The sequence below is a fragment of the Aythya marila genome (assembly GCF_965140915.1).
Source record: "Aythya marila genome assembly, chromosome: 19".
Classification (NCBI taxonomy): Eukaryota; Metazoa; Chordata; class Aves; order Anseriformes; family Anatidae; genus Aythya; species Aythya marila.
The window spans coordinates 2,310,496-2,336,978 of NC_139060.1; the positions used below are offsets into that span (position 1 = coordinate 2,310,496).

General features: G+C 51.7%; 1 protein-coding gene across 11 annotated transcripts in view; it reads left to right on the top strand.

Moving 5' to 3' along the window:
* The window catches only part of EHMT1 (euchromatic histone lysine methyltransferase 1), a 114,048-nt gene that overhangs the window by 41,562 nt on the left and 46,003 nt on the right, over window positions 1-26,483 (top strand). For 5 of the 11 annotated variants that reach the window (XM_082775412.1, XM_082775415.1, XM_082775418.1 and 2 more), the window contains exons 2-4: window positions 10,160-10,247; window positions 20,792-21,348; window positions 23,992-24,033. In XM_082775412.1, the coding sequence (XP_082631538.1) occupies window positions 10,160-10,247; window positions 20,792-21,348; window positions 23,992-24,033 (687 nt within the window). Of the gene's footprint in view, window positions 1-667; window positions 802-4,519; window positions 4,691-10,159; window positions 10,248-20,791; window positions 21,349-23,991; window positions 24,034-26,483 lie in introns of those variants that run through there. The other 6 variants (XM_082775409.1, XM_082775419.1, XM_082775411.1 and 3 more) reach the window with 3 other exon arrangements.

Sequence of the window (26,483 nt, forward strand, 5' to 3'; positions counted from 1 at the left end):
CAGAGACAAACAACTTTTATTTTGAAGCTAAAATTTCCTTCTTTTATCTAGCTGGCTGGGCCAGCTGTATCATATGGTTTGACATAGGCTGAGCTCAGAGCTACTGCACCTCACAGTGCACTCACTATCACTTCATTATGTTTTCCCCTCTCTTTTTAATGATTGTGCCTGTGATACGCTTTTAAGGTTGGTTGTATCAGGTCATGTTGTATTATAAATCCCCGCAGTGGAAACCAGCACCCCTTCAGCTCAGCAGATCACATCTCAAATTCACTTGCAGTTGGACACTGCACACTTAACCAGTTTAACCCGTGTGCCTTCATCCCCCTCCTCGCAGGACAGACACCCAATTAAGCAAAACAAAATCAGCACAGGGATGTCCCCAAGCCACACCGCATCCCTCCCCATCCCTGCTCCCCTTCCCTTTTTTTTTGTGGGCAAGGGCTACTCTTGAAGGCCACTGAAACTGAACACATTCTGGGCTTAAAAGGCTTTTTTTTTTTTCAGGCGAGCGATCAGTTTGAGGCCTGGCATCCTGTCAGAAAGTTGACAGATGATCTGCATTACCGGGGCGTCCCCGGGATGCCCGGGCTGATCGCCGCTCCAATGGACGCTGGAGCCTGCAGGTTCTCTGTGAAATGGCTGCAGCTTGGAGGGAGCAGTGAAATGGTCTCCTCTGGGCATGCTCACTCTGTAGAGGGAGCTTTTATCACATGAGCAGAAACTGAATCACTGCTCATGAGGATCTGGAATATGCAACTCTTTGAGTCTTCCCCAGGAGAAGACCACAGATGTCTGCAGGTACAGTAGCTCGCAGTGTCCATCTCCCATGCCTCATAAATAGCAGCTTCCCTCCGGTTGTGGCCGCAGGCAGCCTGGCGCCAGGTGGGAAAGGAGAAGCCTCGGAGAGGAGGAAGACAGTTCAGATAATCATGGCTGGATTATTTTTTGTCAATTCTTTCTTTTTTTTCCTGCCCCGTGCGAGGGAGGGAGCGCGGCAGGAAGGCAGCCACGTGGGGCAGGGCGCAGGGGCGGTTTGGGGAGCAGCCTGGAGCCTGCCTTGTCAGCCTTTGAGTGCTCTTTTGTGTTGTTATGATTGTGACTTTGTTCTGTTCCATGGCCTTGCACGTACATCTGGAATTACCTGGCTCTGGGAAAGCTTGGGCTTTGTATCCAAGCAGTCTTTTATTTGTCTTCTGGAGTGGGGAGGCTTGTTTGGGGGTATCATTTTTATTTTTTTTTAATTTTGTTGGTGCTTTTTATTTATTTATTTATTTATTTATTTATTTATTTTAAAAGCATGAAGTCTCTGGAAATTTTGGTTCTACCAGGAGCCCTCCCTGCTTGCAGCAGCTGTGGGCAAGAGGAGCGGAGGGAGGCTGGGGTCTACGGGCTGCTCCAAGGGGAAGGAGAGAAGGAGAGGACCCTGGCTGCTGGATCGGGGCTGGCAGCCCTCCGTTGGGTCCAGCCAGGCCTACAGCTCTCTGCTGAGGCTGGTGGGAAGAACAAATATTATTTTACTAGGAAAAAACAAATTTTTGGGTGTTCCCTCCTCCCCCTCCCCCCCTTCTTTTGGTAGTAGCTTGCAATCCAAGCAGCTGATTAAAATGAAACGTCCGTGGTTGGTCTCATGGCAGGAGGCCCAGGCCTGCAGCTTATTTAGCTAAAATTCAGCCCCCTGGCCCTGCCATGTTGGCATTTTTTTGCTGTTTGTGTTAAACGCAGATGCTCTCTGGTGTGCTGGGCGGGCCTGGGGCAGCTGCCCAGCTCAGAGGCTGCGTGAGGAGAGCCCCGGGCATGGTGGTGGCGGCCCGCTGAGGGGCTCGGCATCTGTGGCTGTGGGGGGCCCGCGGGCAGGCGGCGGTGCCTCCTTGCAGCATCCAGCCTGCCTCCTCTCGACCAGCAGCGTGCTCCCCGTTTGTTGTCTAGCGTGTGGAAGGAAAGGGCATCGGAAGAAGCCATGAGGAAAGGTTTCTCGCTAGAAGCGATGAGCGAAGGCCTAGAAGTGGCCGCTATGCTGAGGAGCCACGCCACCAGAGGCTGCCAGACCGACTGCCCAAAGCGCCTCGTGCTCCGATACCGCTGGCTGCTGCCTTCTGAAAGCGTTGGGAAAACCGTGCTGGAAAGCCTGACCTACTTTTTGGAGGGAGGAGAGCAAGCCCAGGTCTGGACTTCCATGCTGCCCTTCAGTAAGGGTTAATAGCGCTAAAAATGGGCCTTTTATTTTTATTTTATTTTATATTTTTTTATTTCCCCTTTGCCTATTGAACCAACTTTGAAGTTCCTCTAACTCCAACATCTGCAGCCTCCGCCAGCCTTTCCAAATAACCATGAGTCCTCCTGAGCCCAGGCGCTTGCTTTGCCCACCCGTGGTGGTCACCGCTGGGAAAAAAACAATGCTCATCTCCCCCCCCTTCACCTTCATTTTTTTATCACTCCACTTTGCAAGAAGATTTTGGATTTTCCTATGGGATGTATTTTCAGCTGGTCAGCCCCACTGTTATCCAAACGTCTCCCTGTAGGCCTGGCAGGGGGGGCGCAGGATCCAGCTGGGCTGCCTGTGCCCCCGGGGCTGCAGCCACCGCTCCCCTCCAGTGCAGGAGCCGGGTCCTGCTGTGGGGTGTGCACGGGGGTGCTGGAGCCACCTCCTCTGCCCAGTGCCATCTCTGGATCGTGTGCTGCTTGTACAATGGCAGGGAGCTATTCCGTTCAGGTAAACAAGGACATTTAAGGAGCTTCGCTGTCATGGCCAGCTGGTTTGTGGATGGCTGGGGGAGGGATGGATGACTGGATTCCTGGTGCGGCTTTTTGTTGTGCTTTTCTCTTTTTCCCCTTAAAATTTTCCTGCTGCCCATCCCGCTCCTGGAGCTGCTAAAGGTCAAGGAAGCACCGCAGAGACTGCCCTGCAATGGGAGAAATCTCTTGTTTTTGGTTCAGCCCAAAGAGTTGGGGCTCTGGCAGCGTGCGCTCCCTGCTCTCGAGGCTCGGAGGACCATATGTTCCTGCAGCGAACTGCAATGTCAGTGATTTGGAAGCAAATCTTGAATTTATAACCCTTAACTACCACTTTCAGCCGGTTCTTTTCAACTACTGTAAATTAAATGAGTTTTGAAATCAAACCCTCTTCGCAGAGGAGACCCCAGCAGCCGTAACGTGATCTCCCCTGACGTCCCGTCCGTCCGTCCCTCCTCCCCTCCCGGTGCCTGTTTGAAGTCCTTGGGCTGTTCTGCGGCGTAGGAAATGTCTGGCTCTGCTCTGTGGTGGCGTTGGACCTGGAGGGGGGCAGCGGAGGAGGACGGGCAGCACAGCTCTGCCTGGCGGGGTTTACAGTAGTCAGTAAAGCAGCAGGAGAGAAGCTCATGCACTGTACAAGCTAAATTGGAATGTGTGTTTTAAAAAAAAAAAAGGCAAAAAAATAATATTGGTAGGGAAAAAAATACAGAGCAAGCTCTTAAAAATATTCTGGGATCCAAAATACGAGCTAGCTTCCCCCAAAGCTGGCAATTATACTTTTTCCCTTCAATCCCCTCAGGAGGGGGAAGCCTGGTGGAAGTGGTGGAGAAGGGAGAGGCGGTGGGGGTTAAGAAGATCTGACGTGCGAGCGTCTTCCCTGCAACGCTGCCATACTGTGTCGGAGCAGCACAGTGCCTCTTGTAAAGGAAGCTTTGCACAAATTGTCCTTGTTCCAAGGATGAGGAAACCTCCAGCTCTTCTGGCATTTTCTCTCCAGCATAACTCGGAGCTGCTTTCACCTGGGAAGTGTGATAAGCACAGACGGGGAGAGGACTGGAACAGAGAGGGACTGGGAGCAACCTTACAAGGCTTTTCATGGAGCTCTTGGTGTTAAACGAGGAACTTTTCCCCTCCTCCTCTCCTCATTTTCCTGTGTGCCTGCAAAAATACTCTGGTTTGCATTTAAAGGAGAAAACTGTATGTGCTGGGACTAAGCCAACTTGTTTATTCAAGGGAAATACCATACTTCCAACCCTTTCTTTCTCAGAGGAAGGCTTGACGGAGGATGGCAGACCGGGCTGAGCATTATATTTTTAGGTGACATCGAAGCACAGTTGTGATTCGAAGAAGCTGAAATCATGGCTGGCATTCTGCACTGAGCTGGACGAGACCTGTGCTCCCCTCGCCCCAGAGAGGGGTTAACTTCTTCCTCCTAGACTGCGCGTTCAGAGCAGGTGGATTTTGACCTAAATCAAGGCGAAAAACAACAACAAGAACAATAGCCTGCTACTTTCCACACTTTGCAATTTCCCTTCTCCAAATTGGATTTTTATTGCGAGGCAGAAGCCCGCCTGCGCCCCGGCGGTGGTGAGGAGCAGGGGCTGCGAGCGACTGTGGTTGCAAACACCAGCTCCTCTCTTACTGTCAAAAAATGGCAGGTCAGTGTGCGTCTGTAAACAATGCAGTTATGAAATGGCAGCGCCAGGCCGAGCTGAGCATGCTCGGGAGCTGCCTGTAGGGGGAGGTGAGCCGAGAAAGATGATCTAATTCAGTGCAATTCTTGGGATTGAAGGAAAAGACCAGGCTCCACTCTTAATGACAGAGCAGAAAAAAAGCCCCACGAAGGACGAAGCCCGTAGGCCATGGAGGCGAGGTGGTGAGGAGCTGCCACCTCTAGGACTTCGGGTGCTGGGCAGCGCTGCGTGCCTTTCTCACCCTCCAGGAGAGTAAAGTCTTGGTGAGGTTTTGCTGTAGCTATTAGAGGGACAGGCCCTAGGGTGCAACTTTTGTGTTGTTTTTTGCCTTTTTTTCCTCTCCCTGTCTGCTTTCCCGGCTCGCAGGCGTCGCTGTGGCTGCAGGTGGCACGGAAGAGGTGGTGTGCGTGGGGTGAGGGCCTTCCCAAGGAAGTGCCTGGGCTGGGGCCACCTCCTTCAGCTCCAGCCTGGAGCAGGAGCTCCTTTGCCCGGTGTCCCTGGGCCAGGCAGGGGCGAGGGAGCTGCTCCTGTGGCTGCGGTGGTTTGGGGGAGGGAGGAAGAGGAGCGTGGAGGCTGAAGAGGTGCCTGGGTGCTGGTGATGGGGGTGATTGCTGCGCCCCAGGGTGCTGCAGGCTGCTCGCTCCAGGCTCTTCTTGGTGCTATGGTTTCATCCTTGCTGAGCCTTCCTGGCGACTTGGTGTTTCTGAAGTGGCTGGCTTGCTTTTGCTAGGGAGGACGAGGAATCTTTGGCTTCGTTTTAGGGTGCCCTACTCCCCCTCCCTGGTGCTAAGAGAAGGCAGGCAGCAGCTGTACTTCTTGCTAACCTCAGCCAGGGGCAGGAGGAGATGCCTTTGTCTGCTCTGGATTTACACTTGTCTGCACATACAAGTCGTACTGGTTTTAACTCTACTGGGACACAGTAAGATGGGTGCAACGCTTCCCAGCATGGAAGCAGTGAGACAGCGTCGCTGCGGCCATGCCAGAGCTGCTGTCCTGCTCATCGCCTCGCCGCTGCAGGAGCTCCGTGGAGCTCAGGCTCTGCAAACCCCCCTGCCAGAAGCCTGAGCACCACTGTGGGCTGCCTTGTGCTATACGAGGTCCCGTTGCCTTTCATGCAAGTGTCTCCTCGTTCCCAGCTTTTGCATGCAGGGACTTGCGCCTGGTTTCTACCCTTCCCCCTGTCTGGGGAGTTGATTTGTGCGGCTGGAGTAGGAGGGAGCCATGGGGGCAGAGAAGGAAATGTTTCTGTCCTTTTAGGAAGAGCACGGACGGGAGGGATTTGGGAGACAAAAGAACTGCAGGTCTTGTTTGATTTGGGGACAAACTTGAGGCTGAGAGGAGTGCTTGTTGTGAGCTGCAGATAAAATTCCATGTTCACATGATTGCACGAGGCTTATAAGGAAGTGGCCTTAACCTAGAAAAGGAGCTTTGAGACTGGTGACTGCTTTGTAGGCCAGGTACATCGTTACGTCTCCTTCCTTCTCCAAATCAAATGCTTCTCCTGCTGCTCCTAATGCCAGGTCTGTGGTCAGCGTCCCCCACGAGCGGTGAGCCCAGACCTTGCCCATGCACAGCAGGACCTGAGTAGTGCTGGAGTCTGCAATCAGCCATCTCCTCCTGCCTACAGGAGAAGCGCTGTCTTTCCACGATTTTTTTCTTAATCATTGCTTCCTCTGTAATTAGCTACAAAGCGCTCGCCTTCTCTTTGAGGCAAAGGTTACTATGAGCAAGTTGGGTTTGTTGCTTTGCTTTTGGGAGGGAAGAACAAGAGTGCATGGGGCTGTGCTGCTGCTGGAGTTGCATCATTTCTCGGGAGCTTTGCCTCCCTTTGGTGCTGCAGTGCGCTCTGCAGACCTCACCGCCGTGCTGGGGCTGAAATCCTGCCCCGTGGCTGGCGGGTGGGAGCTGGCGGGGTCTGTGCCTCGTGGGGACCCGTGTGGTGGCATTGTCACCCCTGGAGGGTCGGTGTCCCCTGGGTGCCAGCCCCTTGGTCTGGGGCTTGCAGGCCCCAGGGCTTCCAGGGTCGGCGCCGTCCCTCTTGCTGTTGGTGCTCCCGCACGCGGCTCTGTGTGGAGAGGGGTCGCTCATCCTGCTGGCAGCCCTCTCTCAGGCCGACCTGCATGAACTGCCTGTCTCAGAGCAGAACAACGTTGCTGCAAAGTTTCAGGTTCCTAGAAGGTTGGTTTTTAAAGGGAAAAAAAAAAAAAAAAGGACTGTGGTGAAGGTAGACATCTTAGCACATCCACCTCCGCTCCTTCCTGGTCTGCTGTCAGGGAGCTCTGGGTCATGATGCAACTCGCTGCTCTCTTGGGCTTGGTAAGCTGCAATGTGCTGGAGCTGTGCTGTGCATGTTTTGTCTTTGCCTCTGCAACCTGCCCGGACCCTTGCGAAGGGCACGCGGGTGGCTGCTGAAAAAGCCAAGGAGGAGGCTGAGATGAGAAGGCTCTTTCTGTGCTTCCCAGCTCTGCTCTTTTTGTTGTTGGTTTTTGTTTTAAAGGCACCAGTGTCGTTTGTAGTTGGCTGCCTGGGAATGCTGCAGACCCTTCCCTCGGTCTGACCTCTCTGCCATCCGCTCCAAAGACCTCATGGAGGAAGGGGAGCCTTATTTTTGGCAAGCAGAGGAAAAACTAGAAGCAGCGCTTGCTTCTCTGCTTGGGTCCTCATGGCTTCTAAAGCCCTTTCAAACACCTTTCTTAAGACGCAGCCATTTTTCTTTCCTTCAAAACCTCCAAATAAAAGGTCGTGGTGGGGGGAATAACGCTTCGTTGGTCGTGGCACGTAACCTTTGGGGAGGCTCCGCGGTGGCTGGAGGTTAACAAGCAGCCCGGGGTCAGCCGGGGAATGGAGGCAGCCGGCTGCAGGAAAAGGGGGGAAAAAAAATAAATAAAAAAAAAGAAGGAGAGTGCGAGACTTTTATTGTGAAGCAGCCTGAGCTTGGCAGTTGGCTTTTGTTGGGACTGCTGCAAGAGCCGACACTTCTGGCGGGGAGGGTGGGTATAGGATTTCCCTGCCAATCAGCAGCCGACGGATTGGGCCATGGGGTGTGAGCAGAAGGGGAAGTTTGCTCTGAATTTAAGGGGGGAAAAGCAAGCCACACAAACATGGAGGTATTGACACTTGCAGCGAAGTTGCTGCTGACTCGGCCGGGTGGAGCCGTGGGCCGGTGGGAATGGATGGGCAGCTGAGCCGTGGGCCGGTGGGCGGCGGGCACCCATGGGTGCTGCCTCCTGCCCGCCCTGGGTGATGGAGCACGGGTGGGAGAGCGCTTGGCCTCGGGGAAGAGGCTTCGAGGGCTTTGCAGTGGTTTTCTGTAGCCTCCTTTTGATGAGAACGCTTCCAAATCCACAGCCATCTTTTTTTTATTGGCCTAATTTTCTTTTTTTTTTTTTTTGCCTCCGCGCAGGGCTGTGAAGGCGCAGCAGCGTCGTTGGGCTTTGATTTGAGCCGGAGCAGTGCCTGCAGGTGGTAGAGCTGCTGCTGCCCAGGGCCGCTTGGCTGGGGCTCTGCCCTACAGAGCAGCAGAGCCCCTTGGAAGCCACCTCGGGTGGCCTTGCCTTGGCACCCAGCTCTTTTCCTCCAACGTGAAGAAGCGATGGCTTCTCCCTGGTGCTGCTTCTGGAGCTCCCGCCGCTGGCCGGGATCCGGGGCAGCTCCGTGCTCCTCTTAATTGCAGAGAGGAGGGAGCGCCTTCGTTAGCTGCCGAGGTCTGCTCCACTCCGGGGTCCCTGCAGCAGCTTTTCTTCAGGCCTCGTGCTCTGAGCAGCAGCAGCGTCCCCGTGGAAGGGAGAGCGTGAGTCGTGTGTGGAGCGGGGCTGCTGGAAAAACAAAGATTGAGATGGATGCAAACGGCCTGCTGGGAATCCTGAGGCTTTCGGTAGGAGTCAGTCCAAGAGCAGGGATGCCCAGAGCTCTCTTTGTTGTCACAAAGGTCGGGACGACCGGCTGCTCCCCGTGAGGTGAGCTGAGGCTCCATCTCTTTGGCCAGGGCCGGGTGCTCGTGCCCATGGGTGAGCTGCAGGTCTGAGCTGACAGCGCTGCGGCCTGACACAGCTCCTCACGGTGCTCTTGCAGCAGGGTAAGTCCAGCAGGGAAGTGGAGCTGTTCCCAGTTTCCAACCAGTCTGGGTGGAGGAGAGGAAGGATTTCCTTGTTGGTGTTTGCAGCAAGAACGCGGGGCAGTGGCTTGGCAAAGAGCGGCTGACCTGTGCCCAGGTGTGAGGCTGTGCTTCCTGGGCCAGTTCTTGATGGAAGTTGTTGGAAGCAGGCTTTGTGTCAGGCTGTGCGAGCCTTGGGTTTTGTCTCTCTGTTAAAGCCTGAAGGCCACGTGCTCATTGCCCAAGCTCCTCCTGCTGTGGCCGTGTGTGGTGTTGGCCCCGGTGCCGGCCGCCCACAGCTTCCTGCTCGCGAGAGGAGCAATCCTTTGGAGTGCCAGCTCCGTGCACCCCTCGGGTGCCCTCAGGTCCCTGCCAGGGCTCTTGCAGCCCGTCCTGGGATCCCCTTGGCGAAGAGCCCACCCTGCAGCACGGCCAGCCCCTGAGCTCACGTGCTGGCTCCTGCCACCCACCCCAGGGCCCGTCCCCCCGGTAGCTCCAAGCCCAAATGGTGCTGGGGAAGGGCTCGCCTGGCGATGGTTTGGAGGCTGATAGGCCTTCGTGTGTATTTCTTATCTCCTGCTTGTTTTGCGGGAGATGGGCAGGCTCCTTGTTTTGCTTTTTTTTCCCCTTTATCACTCAGCGTGCTTTAAACCTTTTGATTTGCATGGCTGCAGGCACCATCTGCTCTCTGCGTCGCCCTACGACAGTTGGCTTGACCGGGGCTTATTCTCCTCCTGCGCCGCTCGCAGTGAGCCCTTCGCGGCCTCGCCCGGCCCCGGGGCTGGCATCGCGCCTTCCTGGGCTCGTCCATGGAAGCAGAGAGCTGTGGCAAAGGACCCCTTCTTGTCTGCTTTTTGTTTTGTTTTATTTAATATCTTTTCCTTTGTTCTGGTAGCTTTTTTTGTCTGGTGGACCCCCCCAAGAAAAAGCCAAGAGGAGAGGCATTAGGGCTGCAAACCTGACCCAGCAACGTGATGCCAGGCATGTGAAAGGCGGAGGAGAGAGCAGGTGTTCCCTTTCTGCTCACAAATAAAAGGGGGAAAAAAGAAAAATCGTTTTCTATAGAATTAAAAGCTGAGCTCATGACTTTAATAAACATGGATGTAGGAATGATGAGCTAGGTGTAGCTCGCTGGCGGCTGGCACTTTGCAAGTTATGTGTGAACGAACTACAGAAAACAGAGGCACAGAGGTGCACTTTGGCCTGTTGGTGGATAAATGGTGTGCAGGGAGAAATGCGGTCCTTCTGCCTCCTCCCACCCACGGCTGAAGCAGTCTGGGGGAGTGAGGGTCACTTCCTCGGGATGCCGTTTGTGACCTTTTCAATGTACAGCCACGCTGGGCTGGCTTCCCAGACCCTTTGCGTTCAGAACTGCCCGGCTGCCTCTTAACCAGGGACCCGAAGTCTCGTCCCCCCTGGGGCGGGCTGGGCTGTGCTGGGCCAGGCCTTCCAGCCCTTTATCTTTGACCTGCGCCTTGGCAGTTTCCTGGCAGCGTTATTTTGCAGAATGAGGTTTGCCCATGCTATAAACAGGATATGTCCATGACCGTCTGTTGGTTTGAATGCAGTGTGTGTACGAACACCGAGCTAAATCTCCAAATCTCTTTTTCTCCCCCGTCCCTTCTCTCTCCACCCTTAGCGAACTGTGCTGAATAAGGGAGAGACGAGGAAAGACGCCTGCATGAAGACTGAGCTGCTGAAAGACATCACCAACAACAAGGAGGAAGGTGAGCACCTGCCTCGGCTGGGGGCCAGACCTCAGCCTGGCTCCTGGGGTCGGCACGTGGCGAGCTGGGAACAAGAGCTGGGGCTTGGAGATGAGCTCTGTGCCCCAGGAGTCTGAGATGTGCTCTCACGAAAAGAGTGGCTCTGTTCTCCTCATGTGTTACCCTGAGCAGGGCTTTTCCCCAGCGGATGCAGATTCGCTTTGCAGTCCATCCATCCCCACCCACCTACAGACTTATATCTGATTTTCACTTCTGCTTTGGTGTGGCTGTGAAACGCAAAGGAGGCTTGAGTTACTTTGAACCTCCTCTGTGTGGCTGGTTTTAACTGAACTCTGAGCCACACCATGACCTAGCCCTTCTCCTCTCTGTTAACGTTAACGTTCTGTTTTCCTTTGAGTTTCTCTGTTGCTCCAGAGGCACCAGTCGCTGCAGGATGGCTGGTGGGGGCAGACTCTCTGCACCTCGTGCCCTAAAGGGTTGCTTCGTGGCTTCTGCGTTGTCTCTGCTTGCTTTTACTTTGCAGGCTGCAGTGCATGTGTTAGTTTGATGAAGTCTTTCCTATGTGGCTGTGTGCGAGAGGCACACACACAAATCTGAGGGCTTAATAAATGTCAATGGGATTAGGGAGAAAAGAAGCACACAACCCTTTATCTTTTTTTTCCCCCTTTTCATGGCTCTGTTATTCCTTGAGTATCTACTTCTCATTGATCTGCAGGGATTTGGTGTTATTTTCGTTCTCCTCTCTGTAAGAGAACACTGGAATAGCACTGGACCGACCCCATCAAAATACCCAGTTTTAGCTCGAAACAAATTTTTATACTTAATTTAGACCTGTATGAGTACAGCATTGCCTTTTCTGTTCTCTTCTGTCCAGCATAATGTTTTGTCAAGTTGCTCTAGTTAGAAAGTAAAGCCCAGAACAAGCAAAATATTGAATGCTCTGTCAGATGTAGCCAGGGTGCTTGCATATTAACTGGGAGCACGTGAGAGCTGCTGCTGACGCCAGCCACGTGTGGGGCTCTGACCTGGGAAGACCAGAAATGAAGTCTGAGGCGTCGGTGTGGGGTTGCATTGCTCTGGCCGGAGACTCGAGCTTTGATCCCCTGCCTTGCTTGGCTCAGGAGCATCATGCGAGTTTATTTAGGTCTAGGGTGATCTCAAGGTAAGTGTCAAGAGTCTAGAGAGGTGAAAAAGCAGGATGAGGGTTGGAATAGAGAAACTTTATGCTTTGTATGTCTTGACTGATTTTGCCTAAAAGCAAATGCCTGTGTGTGAAAAAGAAGCTGAGAACCCTCCCCGTGCAGGAGCAGTCTTGAGAGCTGACAAGGTGCTCGACTTTCAGGCACTTCAGGGTGCTGCACAGTTCTGTTACCAGGGCAGAAAGAGTCCTAAATTCTCAACTGCATAGTTTCCATTCTTGTGGTAACATTCAGATTTGTTCTTTTTCTTCCCAAACATACCACATGTGTAAAAGACAATGGTTTGCTTGGTCACTGCTGTATGCATTGTTCTTAGCTGACCTTCGTTAACCAGCTGTGATCATCATAGGGGTTCAGTTAGTTAACGGTCCTAAAGCCTGCTAATAACAGCGTTCAGCATTTGCATAGGAATTTACATTTCTGAGTGCAATGTGAACGTGAAGTCATTACAGCAGACTTGCACGTTGGAATGAAACGTTTTCTCTGAGCCCAGTTTCCTACCTGCGGGATGGAAGCAGCTGGTGGAGGTGGGCTGTACAGGCTGGTCGAGCACCCTGCCGCCTGAGATTTGTCTTTTAAACCTCTCTCTCTAGAGAGGAGGATGCCTGGAACTGGGCAGCCACACAAGGCCACTGGTGCTTCTGGGTCCTGTTTTAGGCTGAGCAGATCGATTTTTGTTTGGTAGGAACTCCTGCCTGTAACACAAAGCTAGGTCTGTCCTGGGTTTTGTTCCCTTGGGGAAAATTCCCTTGGCAGGTTATCTGCGGATATTGAATCCGAGATCCGAAACTTCCAGAGGCTGGAACTTGGCAGATCCAAAGGCTGACTAAAGGTGATGGTTGGGTTAAATATTTAGTGTGAATTGCTTTGTTTAACCCTCTTTTTACTCTCCCTTGACTCAGAACGGTACTGATACTGAGGTTGGTATCAGATCCCCATTCGAACTGTGGCAGCATGTGTCTCAGCTCCGCTGCTGCCCCACCAAATATATCTTTGTGTGTTACACACCTACGTGCAAAGTTCTGTTCTCCCTGTGCCAGGGAACTCAGGTAGCCACGTTAAATGAGGTTCAGCAGCCTGCCCCACAAGCAAGGCACGTTGGCCCTGCTGCAGCAGCGCCTGCAGCTGCCAGCCCGAACCCTTCGGTGACTTTGTGGCTCTGTGAGCTGCTGTCTGGCACCGCCGCTGTCCCTGAAGGTCTTCTCTTGCAGGGAAGGCTCCAACATTTGTGCAGCAATAGCTGAACTGCCCAGTTTGCAGTCAGGCGTTGTGAGGCCCTGTGCCCCCTATCTTGGCCACCCTTATCGTGCCAGCCTGCCTTTTGGGATGTGGCTGCATGGGAATGAGCCCTCAGGGGGTGCTCAGGGAACAGCCTGGAGGTCGGGGCTCCAGGGGGGAACTGGAGCTGGGAGCAGTCGTGGTGTTTCCTTCTTTGTTCCTCGAGGGAAAGGTATTGCAGCAATGCGCCGCTGCTGTCAGCTGGCACGTCCTCTGCTAGCCTCATCCTGGCACCGATGAAGAGAAGTAATTGAACTATAAATTTAACATACATCTGTAGGAACGAGATCTTCAGGTGTTCTTGGTGCTTTAATTTCTGATTCTGGGATTGATTCCCAGCCTGTGTAAAGCTCGGGTTAAGCTGCTCATTAGGCTTAATGTCTCCTTCTGTGTAAAATTGCTCAATGCGGATAGGAAAAAAAAGCTGTGGATGAGACTGCGTTTTGTCATCCATGGGGAAACGCAGCTTGGTTTTATGTGTGGGTAAAAGTTTAGGTATCTCTTCCCCTTTGACAGGGAAAAGGGGCAGGGAGTTGGCAGAGATGAGCAGGAATGGTTTTATTAGACTGTGTTGTACGTATTCTGACTCAGAAACTAGTTAGAGGTTTCCTGAAAGAACTGCAAGGGATTTCAGTTCTCCTAAAGTCTGTAGCTCCCAGCTCCGTGATACATCTTGCTTGAGTTCTCAAGGCCAACTGCTCCTTCTGTTCTGCAGCCCCAGAGGTGGGAAGCCCCACTCCAGCCGCAGCAGGGCGAGCAGGGAGGGAGGGCAGCCGGTAACGAAGTTCTCCATTACGCTCAGCCTCTCCCAGACTTCACCCGAGGCAGCTGCTTACAAGAGCAGCGGTGCTGGATGAGACGTGCACAGTCACTTTGCTCTCAAATAAACTTAAAACTGCTTTTAGAGAGCATCAGGGTTTTAAATTCCTGGAGGGGCCTTTTTTTTCTTCTTTTTTTTTTTTTCTCCTCTCCCTCTTACTGCAGATAGGAAGCTGCCGAGGGTGAGGAACGTGCTGCTCTCCACTGAGCCTCTGCAACCTTTGCATTCCCAGGTGTAGAGATGGCTGCTCTAAAAGGAGGAAAAGAATAATCTCCTTGCCTTGACCTGCTCAGCACTGGGATTCCCTGCTGAGACTGGCAGCCAGGAGAGCAGATAAAACAAAACGATGCTCATTAGACACTCAAGGTGCTCACCCAAGCCCTGACAGCCCGTCAGCTGCTCACCGTGCTTGGGTCTGCAGCTGCAGGGAGCAGGAGCACTGCGATCACCGGGCATGGCCAGGTTGGGGCCTCGTGGCCCCATGACACTGTGGACCCCATCCCAGAGCAAAGAAACAAATTAATTTCATGCAGGACCTGAAACAGCCTTCAGTCCACCAGTGTTCATGGGTGGCTCATCGGCAAGAAGCAGAATCCCATTTATTCAACCCGTGTAAGCTCACTATGGAGCATATAACAGCAGATGACATTTTTTTTGCTGTTGTTTTTCCCTGTTTTGGCTATTGGTAGGTCGTGCAGGAGATGGGAGGCGGGCTCTCACAGGTGCCTGTGTACTCCAGGACAGTAGGAGGGGTGGCACTTGCATCATGGAAATACAGAGCCAAGCTTTCAGATGGGTGTCATCTGCCTGCACAGATGTAAACAGGGGAAAAAAAAACACTAGACCATCAATAGCTCACTCCAGAGAAGAACTTTGGCCTGAAACTTATAACTCTCTTCATTTCTTGGCTTCAAAACACTCAGCTTTTTGGCTTGACTGATAGAGGTGGGGTTTTCCTTTCAAATGGAGCACAGGATCTCAATCTCCCATTTCTTACTGGTCTGTACCGTTTCAGCTCACATCTCTTTGGCAACCTTTTTATTTCAGCTGGGCTTTTCTCTGCCTCACAATTTCGTTTCACTTTGAGAAGTAAGGGGTGGGAGGAACTGCAACCCAAGGAGCAAGCAGGTGTGTTTCTTGCTTTTGAAAGTTTTTTCCAGCAGGACAGTTGGATATCGGATAATGCCCGTGCTATCTGGTGTTTTAAAGATGACCTGCAAGTGCTTAGGATAAAAATCTGTGAAATGTGTGTATTATAAATATAAATGTTTGCAGTACTCACCTGTCACCTACTGCAGTTCAAAATCATGAGTTTTCGTTTAAGTCCTGCCCGTGCTTCGCTCAGCGTGGCACTGCCCCTGCGGCACCTGAAGGCCGCCCTGCCCTTGTTCCACTGCGAGCACACAAGAAGCACTTTGGAAACGCCTTGCAGGATGTGAGCAGCGTGTGTCTCACCTCCACCAGCGCTCAGTACCAAGATGCTCAGGAAAATGTGTTAAAGTTCCAGATCAGATAATTTTGCATTCACGTGTAGGATCTTTTTTCTTTTCCCCTCAAACCTAGCAATGACTGCAGTTTGGCTTGGCGTAATGCTCATAACACTTGCATATTTTTCCTGTTTTGTCTCACTGAGCAGAGATACGAGTTTAAAAAAACATATTTAAGACTTTTTTTTTTTTTTTGAGGATTCTGAGGTTACTACAGAGCTCTGAGCCGGTCACCTGGCTGCTTGCACAGGGGAAGTTCCTGGTGGGTACCAGTCCCCTGCTGTACCTGCAGTGGTGATTCGGTTCCCTCCAGCTGCTGGTGGCTGAGCATCTGTCCTGCTGGGCTCGAGGGCAGGCGCTGGGGCAGGCTCTGCCAGATGGACGGATGGCAGGCGAAGGCAGCAGAGAGGAGTCTGGGCTGGGATTTCAGAGATGGGTTTCGTTTTGCCTAATTCAGGTATTTTTATTTTACCATTCTAATTCTGAACCAGTCCACCTCATTTCTGCTTACACGTGGTAGACGCATCCAGGCGGTGACTTACCCGAAGACAGATGTCTACAGTTCAGTCAGACCGTGCTAGTTGAGCTTTCTTCTCTCTGGTGGTGGCAATGGTGGCTTAGTGGCACCCCAGCCTTTCAGGTATTTTAGACATCTCAGTTTAGATGAAATGTCCTCAGCCTATCTGTCTTAGCCTCTCCTCTCCTTTCTCAAGATTCTGCTCTCTTCATCGCAGTTTTAATTTAATTCTGAGCAGCTGTGTTTGATATTGAGAAGAAAGCTTCAGACCGGAGCTGCTGCAAAGGGTCTGTGTGAGCCCGTGGAGGTGGGAGGGTGTGAACTCCTCATTGGTCTCAATGAGCTGGTAATTCAGAGTGCCCATTTAAATATATTACTGATTATTCTTTGCTTGTGGAATTGCAGGGGTCATCTATCTGCATACTTCTCTCAGCCTTGAATTCCTTCTGTTACTAAAACGTAGCCAACTCCTAGAAGGTGCACAGTGACTGAACCTTGCTTCAGCTTGGTGTCAACTGCTGACACCTCGCAGGTGAACACGTCGCCAAACAGTTTGGCCTCTGGGCATGTTACCGGTCCCAGACCTTGCTGATTTAAAATGAATTGGGAATGCTTGTACTGGGGTGCAGGAAGCGTTGGAGACAATGTGACTGGCTTTTACTGCTGAATATAGCGTGGGGTCTGCATAAGGCATCCCTGGAGATGCCAGGATGCTTCTAGAATCTGGGGAAATGGGCTGTGTCTTTCTATCTTTCATTTTTGGTTAAAGAACAAAGAGGGAGTTGGAGAGAGAGGAGAATGCAGACGAAATGTAGTCTTGGTCTGCTTAGAACAAAATGAGTGTTGTCAAGCTGTAAAGTTTTAGAGAAGTAATGGATTTTAGGTTTTTATTCACTTGCATTCCCAGCATGAGCAGAAAAGGCTTCAGCTGAAGCCTTCATTTCAAGAAAAACTTGTGATTGACCCATGGAACTCATTGCCATGAGGTATATTTGACAAGATTTTAGCAGGTTTGCAATTAAACCTTTTTTTTGGAAAATGAGAAAAGGGGAGATGAAAAGGTCACGTAAGGAGCGAGCATTTCGTTGGCTGCGTGGTGCTGTTGAAGAGCTCCTGTAGGCTTTTATCCAGCATTTATCCCAAGTGAGATTCCTGCTCTCTGTAGTTCATGTTCCCATCCCCTTCTGTAGGCCCCAGTTCAGCAGAAATGTAAATACAAGCTGCGTTACGTCTGTTCGGCAGCCTGCAGACATGCGCTGCTGGAGGCGCGTGCCCAAGACTTGCTGGCCGTGGTCAGATGTGTGAACATGCCTGGGGAGCTGCTCTGGCTGTGTGATCTGACTGGGTTACCACGTATTAATTAGCAATGTGGTTCCTGATGAGCCGGTTGTTAGTGGGGGCGGCTGTAGGCCGATGCCCAGGTGAGGCCCTGGGTTGATTTGAACTGGTGGGCTCACCGAGCTGGGCACCAGGCGCGCTCAGTTCGTAGGAAACAGCCTTATCCTGAAGTAACCAGCTCATGAAATTATCGCAATACTGCCAGAACGAGGAGCAGGAGAAAGGGGCCGACCTTCCCCAGCCCAGCAGCAGCAGCACAGCCCTCCCTGCGGCCTGAGGCCTGGGGTAGCTTTAGGGGTGGTGGAATTTCACGGCTTTGTTTTGTCAAGTTTCTAGTAACGCAGATTTGGAGGTGTGGTGTCTGTAGAGATTTATGGCACTGCCACAGTCAGTCGGATTGTGTTTTGGACACTTAATAAGAGTGTGAGGGGTAAGCTGTATGTGGGATTTTAATTTTAGCCTCATGGATTTTTCATAAAGTCCGTGACGCTTTCAGGGGTAATGCAGTTATTCTTTTCCCTAGGGCAGTGCTCTAATTCACCTTGTTTTGGTTGCCTTCCTGGCAGGTAGAGCAATTTTAGCACTCTGCTTATTCAGTTTATCTAATGCTCAGCCACTGAAGTTATTTGACTGTTCTGGTGGGAGTGCACAGCCTTTGAATCAACAAATACCGAAGGCCTCACTCAGCCAGGTTCCTGCTGCTGAGTGCTAGAAACCTTCAGCTGTGATTAGGGAGCCCATTTTTTGCTTTGTTTTGGTGCTGACTTTGCTGAAAGGATTGTTTAAATGGCACTAGCGTGGTCTTCTAAAGACACTTGATGAAGGATGAGAAATAAAAGTTGAAAGAGTAAGTGCACAGCTGCCCAAGATTTCTCAAATAGACAAATAACAGTGAAAGAGCACCTAGTAGCACTTTACCTTCTCCTAATCAGAGTCGTCCCTACCCAAAGCAAACCCTTGTGCGTCTTATCAGAGCTTTCAGTACACAGAAAGTGGTCTGGGAGCCGTGAGATGGCAGCAGACAGGGCTGCTGATTTGGAGTCGTGCTTGGAGAGCCACTGAATTCCTGCCTCCAGAGGGGTTGTGCCCCTGCTGTCTTCAGAGCTCACCCAGCTCTGCCTCACAGCCTGGCTGGGTTTGGTGGGGAATGGTCTGTGTAGCACAAGCATCCCCTCAGCACACATTGCCCACATTAAACCTCAGGAAGGGGCTACCAGACATTGTCAGGTTTTGAAGACACCTTACAATAAGATGTTTAGTGACCAAAACAAGGGGCAGGGTTGAGACTGTCTCCACATAAGCTGTGGTGAGGGTGAGGCCGGGCAGGTCGAGGGCTAAAGGAGGTCTTGGAGCCCCACCTGGGCCAGCTCTGAGCACCTGGCTGCAGTTCGGTGTTGGCTGTGCTTTGAGCTGGAGGTTGGATCGGGTGGTCCGAGTGTATTGACCGAGTCAAGGCTTTGAATCTGATGTTGGAAATGTTTGTCTTCAAGTCCCAGATGAGCACCTAAAAGACGGTGTGGGGACTAATATAGTAGTTTCAGGTACTAGAATGCGTTGGTTTTAGAGGTGACATCTGTGAGTGCTGTTTGTGTAGGAATTGGTATCAAAACAGATCTTTGAGGTCAACCCAGGGGTAAGAAAATGGACTGAATGGATGCATTTAAAAGGGAAAAGTGGAAGCAGTGGTGCAGTGCTGCTGCTCTGGACTCCCCCAGCCCTGCTGGTGTTTGCCTTGAGCTGCCCATGCACTCAGAGGTACGCAGCAAAGTCTGGCACAGCGTGGCTTCGAACCAGGAGCCTGAAAACGTTGGGTTTGACATCCCAAGATCCAGAATCTGGGCTCCTCTTCACAGAATCACAGAATCGTCTTGGTTGGAAGAAACCTCCAAGATCACTGAGTCCAACCTCTGTCCTAACACTAACCAGTCCTCCACTAAACCATATCACTGAGCTCTACATCTAAATGTCTTTTAAAGACCTCCAGGGATGGTGACTCCACCACTTCCCTGGGCAGCCCATTCCAATGCCTCACAACCCTTTCAGTAAAGAAGTTCTTCCTAACATCTAACCTAAAACTCCCCTGGCTCAACTTAAGCCCATTCCCCCTCGTCCTGTCACCAGGCACGTGGGAGAACAGACCAACCCCCACCTTGCTACAGCCTCCTTTGAGGTACCTATAGAGAGCGATAAGGTCGCCCCTGAGCCTCCTCTTCTCCAGGCTGAACAAGCCCAGCTCCCTCAGCCGCTCCTCGTAGGACTTGTTCTCCAGGTCCCTCACCAGCTTCGTCGCCCTTCTCTGCACCCGCTCAAGCACCTCGATGTCCTTCTTGTAGCGAGGGGCCCAAAACTGAACACAGTACTTGAGGTGCAGCCTCACCAGAGCCGAGTACATGGGGACAATCACTTCCCTAGCCCTGCTGGTCACACTGTTCCTTATACAAGCCAGGATGCCGTTGGCCTTCTTGGCCACCTGAGCACACTGCTGGCTCATATTCAGCCGACTATCCACCATCACTCCCAGGTCCTTCTCTGCCAGGCAGCTCTCAACCATTCCTCTCCCAGCCTGTAGCTCTGCTTGGGGTTATTGCGCCCCAGGTGCAGGACCCGGCACTTGGCCTTGTTGAACTTCATGCAGTTGGCCTCAGCCCATCGGTCCAGCAATGGTCTTCATGCTGTAGCCTCACATAAGGTATCTGCCAGATCAGCAGAGATGTACAGGATATTGGTCTCCATGTTTGGGCTTCAAGAGCAGCGTGGAGGAAGGTGCTGATACCAGCTTGCTGGTCTGGCTTGCAGAGCTGGCCTTCAGTTTGGCTTCTGGGCTCTGCTATGGGCTAAAATAACTTCAATTTGAGCTGGCTGTAAATCAGTCCTGCCTGCTCTGACAGCCCGCCTGGACAAAGCTCTAGCTGGTGGTACTTCTGGTGCTTTTCATAACTGTCTGGCCTCTGGAAGGAAAACAATACGAGGAATCCCTAACAGCAGGTTGATTTAATCATTTTACTGAACGTGCCAGTGAATTGTTATCATCCCTGGTTGCCTGGGGAGCTGCTAGTTTGTCATGCTGGAAACCTTTCTGCAAGTACATGGTGTTCGTACTTGGATTCTGTCAGCTCAGGCCTGAAATCTGGTGGGACAAAAGTATTGGAGGGGGAGCATGGGAATATTTAGAAGGGAGAAAAAACCTCTTTGCGTGGACACTCCTGTTTTATCTGCGAGTGAGCTTTTAATCTGCAAAGATCTTGCTACGTTTTAATCATGTAATTGTTTTAGGCTAGAATTGCATTTAACGTGCTTCACCCCTGTGTTTAATCTGGCTGTTGCCTCTGAAATGACACTGGGAATCCTGCTCCTGGGCTGCTGCTTCCTGTGAAAGAGTGGTGTTGGGTGGGCAATGCCTGCAGAGCTCCGTCTGCGAGGGAGTTATTCCTTGTGGCCCCTGAGCTGTGCCTGTGCCCAGAAGCATCCCCGACCAGCTCCACCAGAAACCTTCCTTGTGTCAGTCTGGTGCTGTGAAGAGCTTTGCCAGGGATGTGAGTGCAAGATCGGGCGGTGTTTTGTTTGACGTGTGAGGTGTTGACATACGGTCCAATAAATGTAGTTATTAGGAAAGCTAAAGATAATATTTACCTTGAAAAATCCATAGTTGGGAATAGATGGCCACATCGGCAGCTGAGGCAAGTCAGATTGAGTGCACTGCTTTCAGCTGAGCTGCCCCACTTTTCCCCAGCTGAGGATCCAGCCCAGCCAGTCAGGTAGGTAAGTAGGCAGCCTGAATGGCTATATGTAGCAGGCGGTGTTTTGGGGAGACATTTCCTCTCTGTTAGCCACTCTGAGTGTGTTTCGATGACCCTTGTGACCCTTTTCTTTCTCCTCCCTTCTCCTTACCCTCCCTCTTTCTCCAGGGTTCAATGCCATGGCTGCAGATGAAAGTGCTACAGAAAAGCAAGTGGGGGAACCAAAAATGGCTGTAGACGGTGAAACCAACGGTTCCTGTGAGCACAGCGAAGCTGGTAGCCACCCAAACCCAGCAAAAAACACTCAGGACAATACGAAAGTGAGCCAGCAGGACTCTAGTACTAAATTAAATAGGATAGCAGAAAATGGCATTTCTGAACGAGACGGTGAGACTGGGAAGCAAAACCATATGAAAGCTAATGACTTCACACAGACTTCTGTAACGGGGAGCAATGGATATATTCTAACCAAGCAGATGGCACAGGAGCAGCCTCTAAGGACTACCAGCACCTTTGCTTCTCTCACCGGCCATGCTGCAAAAACCCTTCCAGGAGGAGCAAGCAAAGGGAGAACTGTGGGCACCTTTTCTCAGATGCAAGCCACGATGCCAGCCAAGCTTGGGGAGGGCAGTAAGGACATGGATGCTAAAAAAGCCACCGCTGCTAACACTGAAGTCAAGGTCCACAGAGCACGGAAGACAATGCCTAAACCCACCCCGAGCCTGGTAATGTATACGCCCAGAAGTCAGCGGCGCTGCTGCGATCGGTCTTTGCTTTCTTTGAGTGCGTGCGAGGGACACCTTGCTGCATGGGAGCGCGTGTAATGCCGAGGTGTCCCACTGAGCGGATTGATTTTTATTCTTTTTATTCTTTTTATTTTTCTATTTTTATTTTTTCTCTTCCTGCAGAGAGACAGAGGTGTTAAAGTAGTCACATGGCCACAATCAGCTCTCTTCCCCATCGTGTTGCTAAATATATAATTGATCAATTACCTTCTCCAGCAGATCTATGAGAGACACTAAATGGCCTTTCTCTCTTGGCTGTGTTGCTCATCAGCCGTTTGCTGAAATCCAGAGCTGCTTGTGAAGCAAATTAGATTTTTTATAAGTTTGACCCAAAGGAAATTAAGCATAGTGTGTTAACTAGAGGCTTCTCCTAAGCTTGGAAGCTGTCTAGAAGCTGATATGCTAGGCAACTTGATTGCATTGCTTATCATTGAAGTAGTAAACCAGATGATGTTTTCTCCCTCTGTATGTGTTGCCTACAGTAATGCACCTTGTTCAGAAACCTTCCCTCCAGAATCCTTGGGGGTGGATTTACCATCACTTAACAAAAGAGACATCTGTCTGTTGTTTAGGAGGCAAAAGGAGATTTGAAGTCACCTGGTGCCTTCAAGTAATAGCAGGGCTGAGCAGAAATGGGCCTTTCTTTGTCGTAAACATTGGCCAAGTTGTTCTTTTTTTTTTGCCAAAGGTAGGGAGGTAGGGAATAGGTGCTGGGAACAAGCAGATCTCTACTGCGAGCACTTGGTCTCCAGCCCTGTGACACTTTATATTTAGCTACGATGAGCTAGATCCTTCCATCATGCTGTGTCTAACGATGGAGAGAGGACTATCCTGTACCTAGGTCAAGGAGAGGATTGCTGCGAGCCCTTCTTGGCAACCTGAGTGACACCCAGAAATAAATGGGAAGCTGCTGCAGCTCTGTAAAAGCGGCTGTAACGGATTGCTGTTAGCTACCAGCATCTTGTGGACAAGCAAAAGGCAAATTAGCCTCAGATGTCACCCACATGTTGCAGCACGGCAGTAGTAGGATGTAAAGGTCTCAGGAGCTGTGAATCACTGTGGTCTGGAGCAGGGGAAGGGGGAGCAATAACAACAAAAAAAAGGTTGGTGGCACCTAGCCAGGCACAGATGGAGAAAGGTGCCCTCGGCTGCCGCACCACCTGGGACTCCGGAAGCAGGTGGGAGTCCAAAGAGCACATTGAGCCTGCAGACCTCGTGGGCACGCAGCCTCGAGAGCAGGGCAGAAACCACGCCTGCCATGATTTCCCAACCATTCTCCCAAACCACTGATTTCCCCTCTGACTTCCCCTGATTGCATTTCAATTCTCTCGCTCTCGCACCCCTGCTGTGTTTTTTGGCTAGCAGCTGGGGAGGCCTCGAGGCAGCACAGGCAGCCTGTTGGAAGTCCTGCGTAAGGCTTCCTCATCCGAACAAGGCTTTGCAACTGAAATGGCGTCGCAGCTTTCCTCCAGCAGCCTGTTGTGCACTTAAATGAGGCAGGGCAAACCCCCAGACCCTGGTGGAATTTGACAGGAAGAGATCTCTTGGGGCTGAGCAATTGAAAAAGGCAATTCCCTTCTAAAAGACGACAGCTAGGTTAGGTTAGGAAGGAGTGTTTTCATCATTCATATTTTATGATACATCAAAAGAATATTTTTATGCAACCCCTTGGGCTTTAAGGCCTCTCTAGGTTGCGTGCAGCGTTTGTGAGTGTTTGCACCGCTCCGTTACACGGGGTGCTGTGGTTGTGGTGTTGATCACTATTTGCTCACACAGTAGCAGCGGCTTCAAAAGCCAAAGCCTGCAGTTGTTCGGCCACTATAACAAGCGCAGAGCCCGTCCTCTGCAGCTCCAGCCATTTGCCTTGGGGTTAAAATAGGGAAAGAAACAAAATTCACGAGGAGGTGGTGAGAAGAGGCTGCTCACAGGTTTCCTACTCAAGCCTCTGCATCTGAACCCACCGGTCTCCAAGATTTGATCTAATTTCTGCAAGACAATAAAGCAGCTGCTTTGTTCAGCCTTCCCGATAATTAGTACCTAATTTTTCCCTCATTGTCTTTTGAATTTACGTATTATTTTCTTTTGAGTAGCAGAGTCCTTCCTCATTGTCATTTTTCTGTCCCGATTACTTCTTTGTGGAGCAGCTTACAAGAGGCTCATCAGCATGGCACCGCAGTAACTTTCCATGCACCAGCCCCCACATTCACACCTTTTCCCCTTCAAAAACTCTATGAGAGCAGGTGGGTGTATTGTAAGTTGTGGAAATCACCCAGAATTTCATGTTGCAGGACACATGAGTTTTCTTCGTTAATTTTTGAGAGCGTTGCTCTTTTCTTGGTAGACTACTCCTGCAGACGTGCTGCCTGAGAGAAGGAGAGGAGGGAAAAGGTATTTTATTGCCTGCAAGGCATAAACATTTGTTCCCCCTGGTTCATGTAGAAACCCACTGGGGCCAAAAAATTGCTTTCTTCCAATCTGATAGCTGCCAGGGGACCTCAGTAGCCTTTTCTGCACATGCAGATTGGTCTTTGAAAGGAAGCAAGTAATTTTCTCACGAATTTAACCAGCTTTTTCTCTGTTTAGGATTTGCTTCCTGAATTGGGATCGAAGCTGAATCTGAAACAGGTGACAATTTTAATTGATGTTGTCGCATGTTAAGGGGGTTTTAGAACAGAGATCAGAAGAGAATTGGCTTTGCCCTGTGCTGAGCAGTTGGTGCACTAGCACAAACTGCACCTTTGGACGAATTTCTTCCATTCCTTCTTAATCCATTTACAACTCTGTTAAGAAAGCAAAAGTTTCCAGGATGAGACAGCAGACTGAGAGGGAAGTGTGCGTGTGTGTCCTGAGCTTTGCGGAGGCCCCTCCTGCTCAGAAACTCCAGTTGCTGCATTTAACTTCGCTGGGACGTGTCTGGGAGGAGTGAATAAAGGATCAAGGTGGTGGATCAAGGTATTTCTCCTGTGCTGTGTGGAGAACCAGGTCAGGGGGACTGAGCTCTCAGACGAAATCGTGAAATTAATTCCTCCATTGGTTTCACGTGAGCCCAGGACGTGGGTACCAGTTCAACTGGGGGCCTAGGCAGGAAGGAGGAGCACGGAGCAGAAGCTGCTGGGCTTACGTGGGCATTTCTGCTGTCTGCCACGACGTGGCTGATCCCGGGGCCGGTCGGCTGCTTGCTCCCTGCATGCACACGGGTGTTGCTGTCGCTGTAAGGCCTGGTTTTCTGTGTCTGTGCCCAGCAGCACGGTGCTGACGTGGGCTGTAGGCTGCTAGCAGGGCTCCTGGCCTCAGAACTTCTTCTCTTCATCTCTCGGGGCCATGCAGGTGGCAGCTGGTGGTTTGCAGGCATCTGGGGCTGCTCAGCAGGCTCCAAGCCTCTAAACAAAGGGCAGGTCCTAAGCGAGATGGTGTTGGGATATTGTCTCCTTGAGAAACGATAAAAAAATAAGAAAAAGAAGAGAAAAGAGGCATAGCGAAATAACCTCTGTCTGATTTGAAGAGCTGCTGTTGGCTCTTCGGGACCTGGAAGGAGCTCCCGTGGAAGGTCCTGTCCTGGTGCCCAGGGCTGTGTGTATGGGCTGGAGCAGGGAGGTCCAGGAGTGTGAGCCCGGCCGTGGTCAGGTGTCCCGGGCAGGGAATCTTTTAGCGGTGAAGAGGCCGGAGGCTGCCGCTGGCGTAGGACTTCTTACCGAGATGGGTTCCTGCGGGAAGCTAGGGAGTGACTTAGTGCTGTGCAGTGCTTTCACCTCGTATTCAGCTGGATGTGCTGGTGCTGTGCCTGCTCTGCTGGCTGGTGGTGGCTGCCTGCTGCTGCCCACAGCCCCTGGCAATAACCGTCCCCTTCCCAGGTCCCCAGCAGACCTATTTCTGTCAGCAGACCGGCTATCGAAACTGCTCCGAGCTGCCCCGTGGTGTTCTGACCAACAGGTCGGTGTCCCCTGGCCCAGCGGCATCCACATCTCTGCACAGCACCTGCCCATTGAAGTAATCATTAAATTAGGGAAAAAAAGCAGGTTCTGTAGCTTGATTTGCAAACATCTATGCTGAAGCAGGGCTCGCCTGGCAGCCCGAACCAAAGTGACGTTTGGCACATGGTGACCGTGCACAGATCGGTGCCGTTGCAGTCAAGTCACAGCAGGGTCGCCCTTCCAGAGGGTGCGTGCTCAACCTGCAGGTGAAAGGGCGTTAAGGGGTGGATCTGTGGTGTATTTTGGCTGATCAATGCTTTTGGTGCTCCACGGCGATATTTAGGCAGCCGTCAGGACTCCCAGCAGCGGCTGTAAGACCCCGCACTGCAAACTGCAACTCTGCAGCACCAGTGCAGGGAACGGAAGGCAGCGCTGCCACAGCTCTTCCAGGCGCTGCCATCTGCTTGTGATGCATTTTTTATTATCAGCCCGGTGTTTCTTGCTTAAAGATCGTTCCCTGGTTGTTACAGCCCCTGGGACGCTGGTGCTGTGCGGAGTTCAAAGGCAGCGCGTGGGTGCGCGGCGCGTTCCCCTCCGCTGATGGATGAAGAGACGCTCGCACCCTGACAGCTGCCTCGCTGCCCGGTGGCGCTGGGTGCACTCCTCCAGTTCTTCGGCTTTGTCGGCAAGCTTGTGCCGAGCTGGAGATGAAAACCCTGACAAGAGGGGAAATTTGACGGCTCACACGGGCACGCAGGGGCTGGGGCTGGGTGCTGAGCGCGAGCGGCAGCCCGGGGAGCGCGCCGGTGGCTCTGCAGCAGCACGTGGATGTGCGCCCAGAACAGCTCCTGCTCGGTCGCTGCTCGCTCACTTCGAAAGAGCTGCTAATTGCGGGGCTGTGGGAAGAATGCCGCGTGCGGTCTGTCGAAGCAACGCGGGCTTTAATTAGGAAGGTTTTGTTTGTTCTCGATTTTTTTTTGCTTCTGGGGAAGACAAAGCAGGATATTCCGTCTTTGCCATTTTTAGTAACTTCTCCCTGCTGCTGGAGGGGATTTCTGTGCCAGTAATAGAAACGTGGTTGATCACATTACAATGTAGAAATCACTCGGATATGATTTTCATCAACACACAAGATGATGTGTTCTTGTCCCAGTTGAAGCAGTT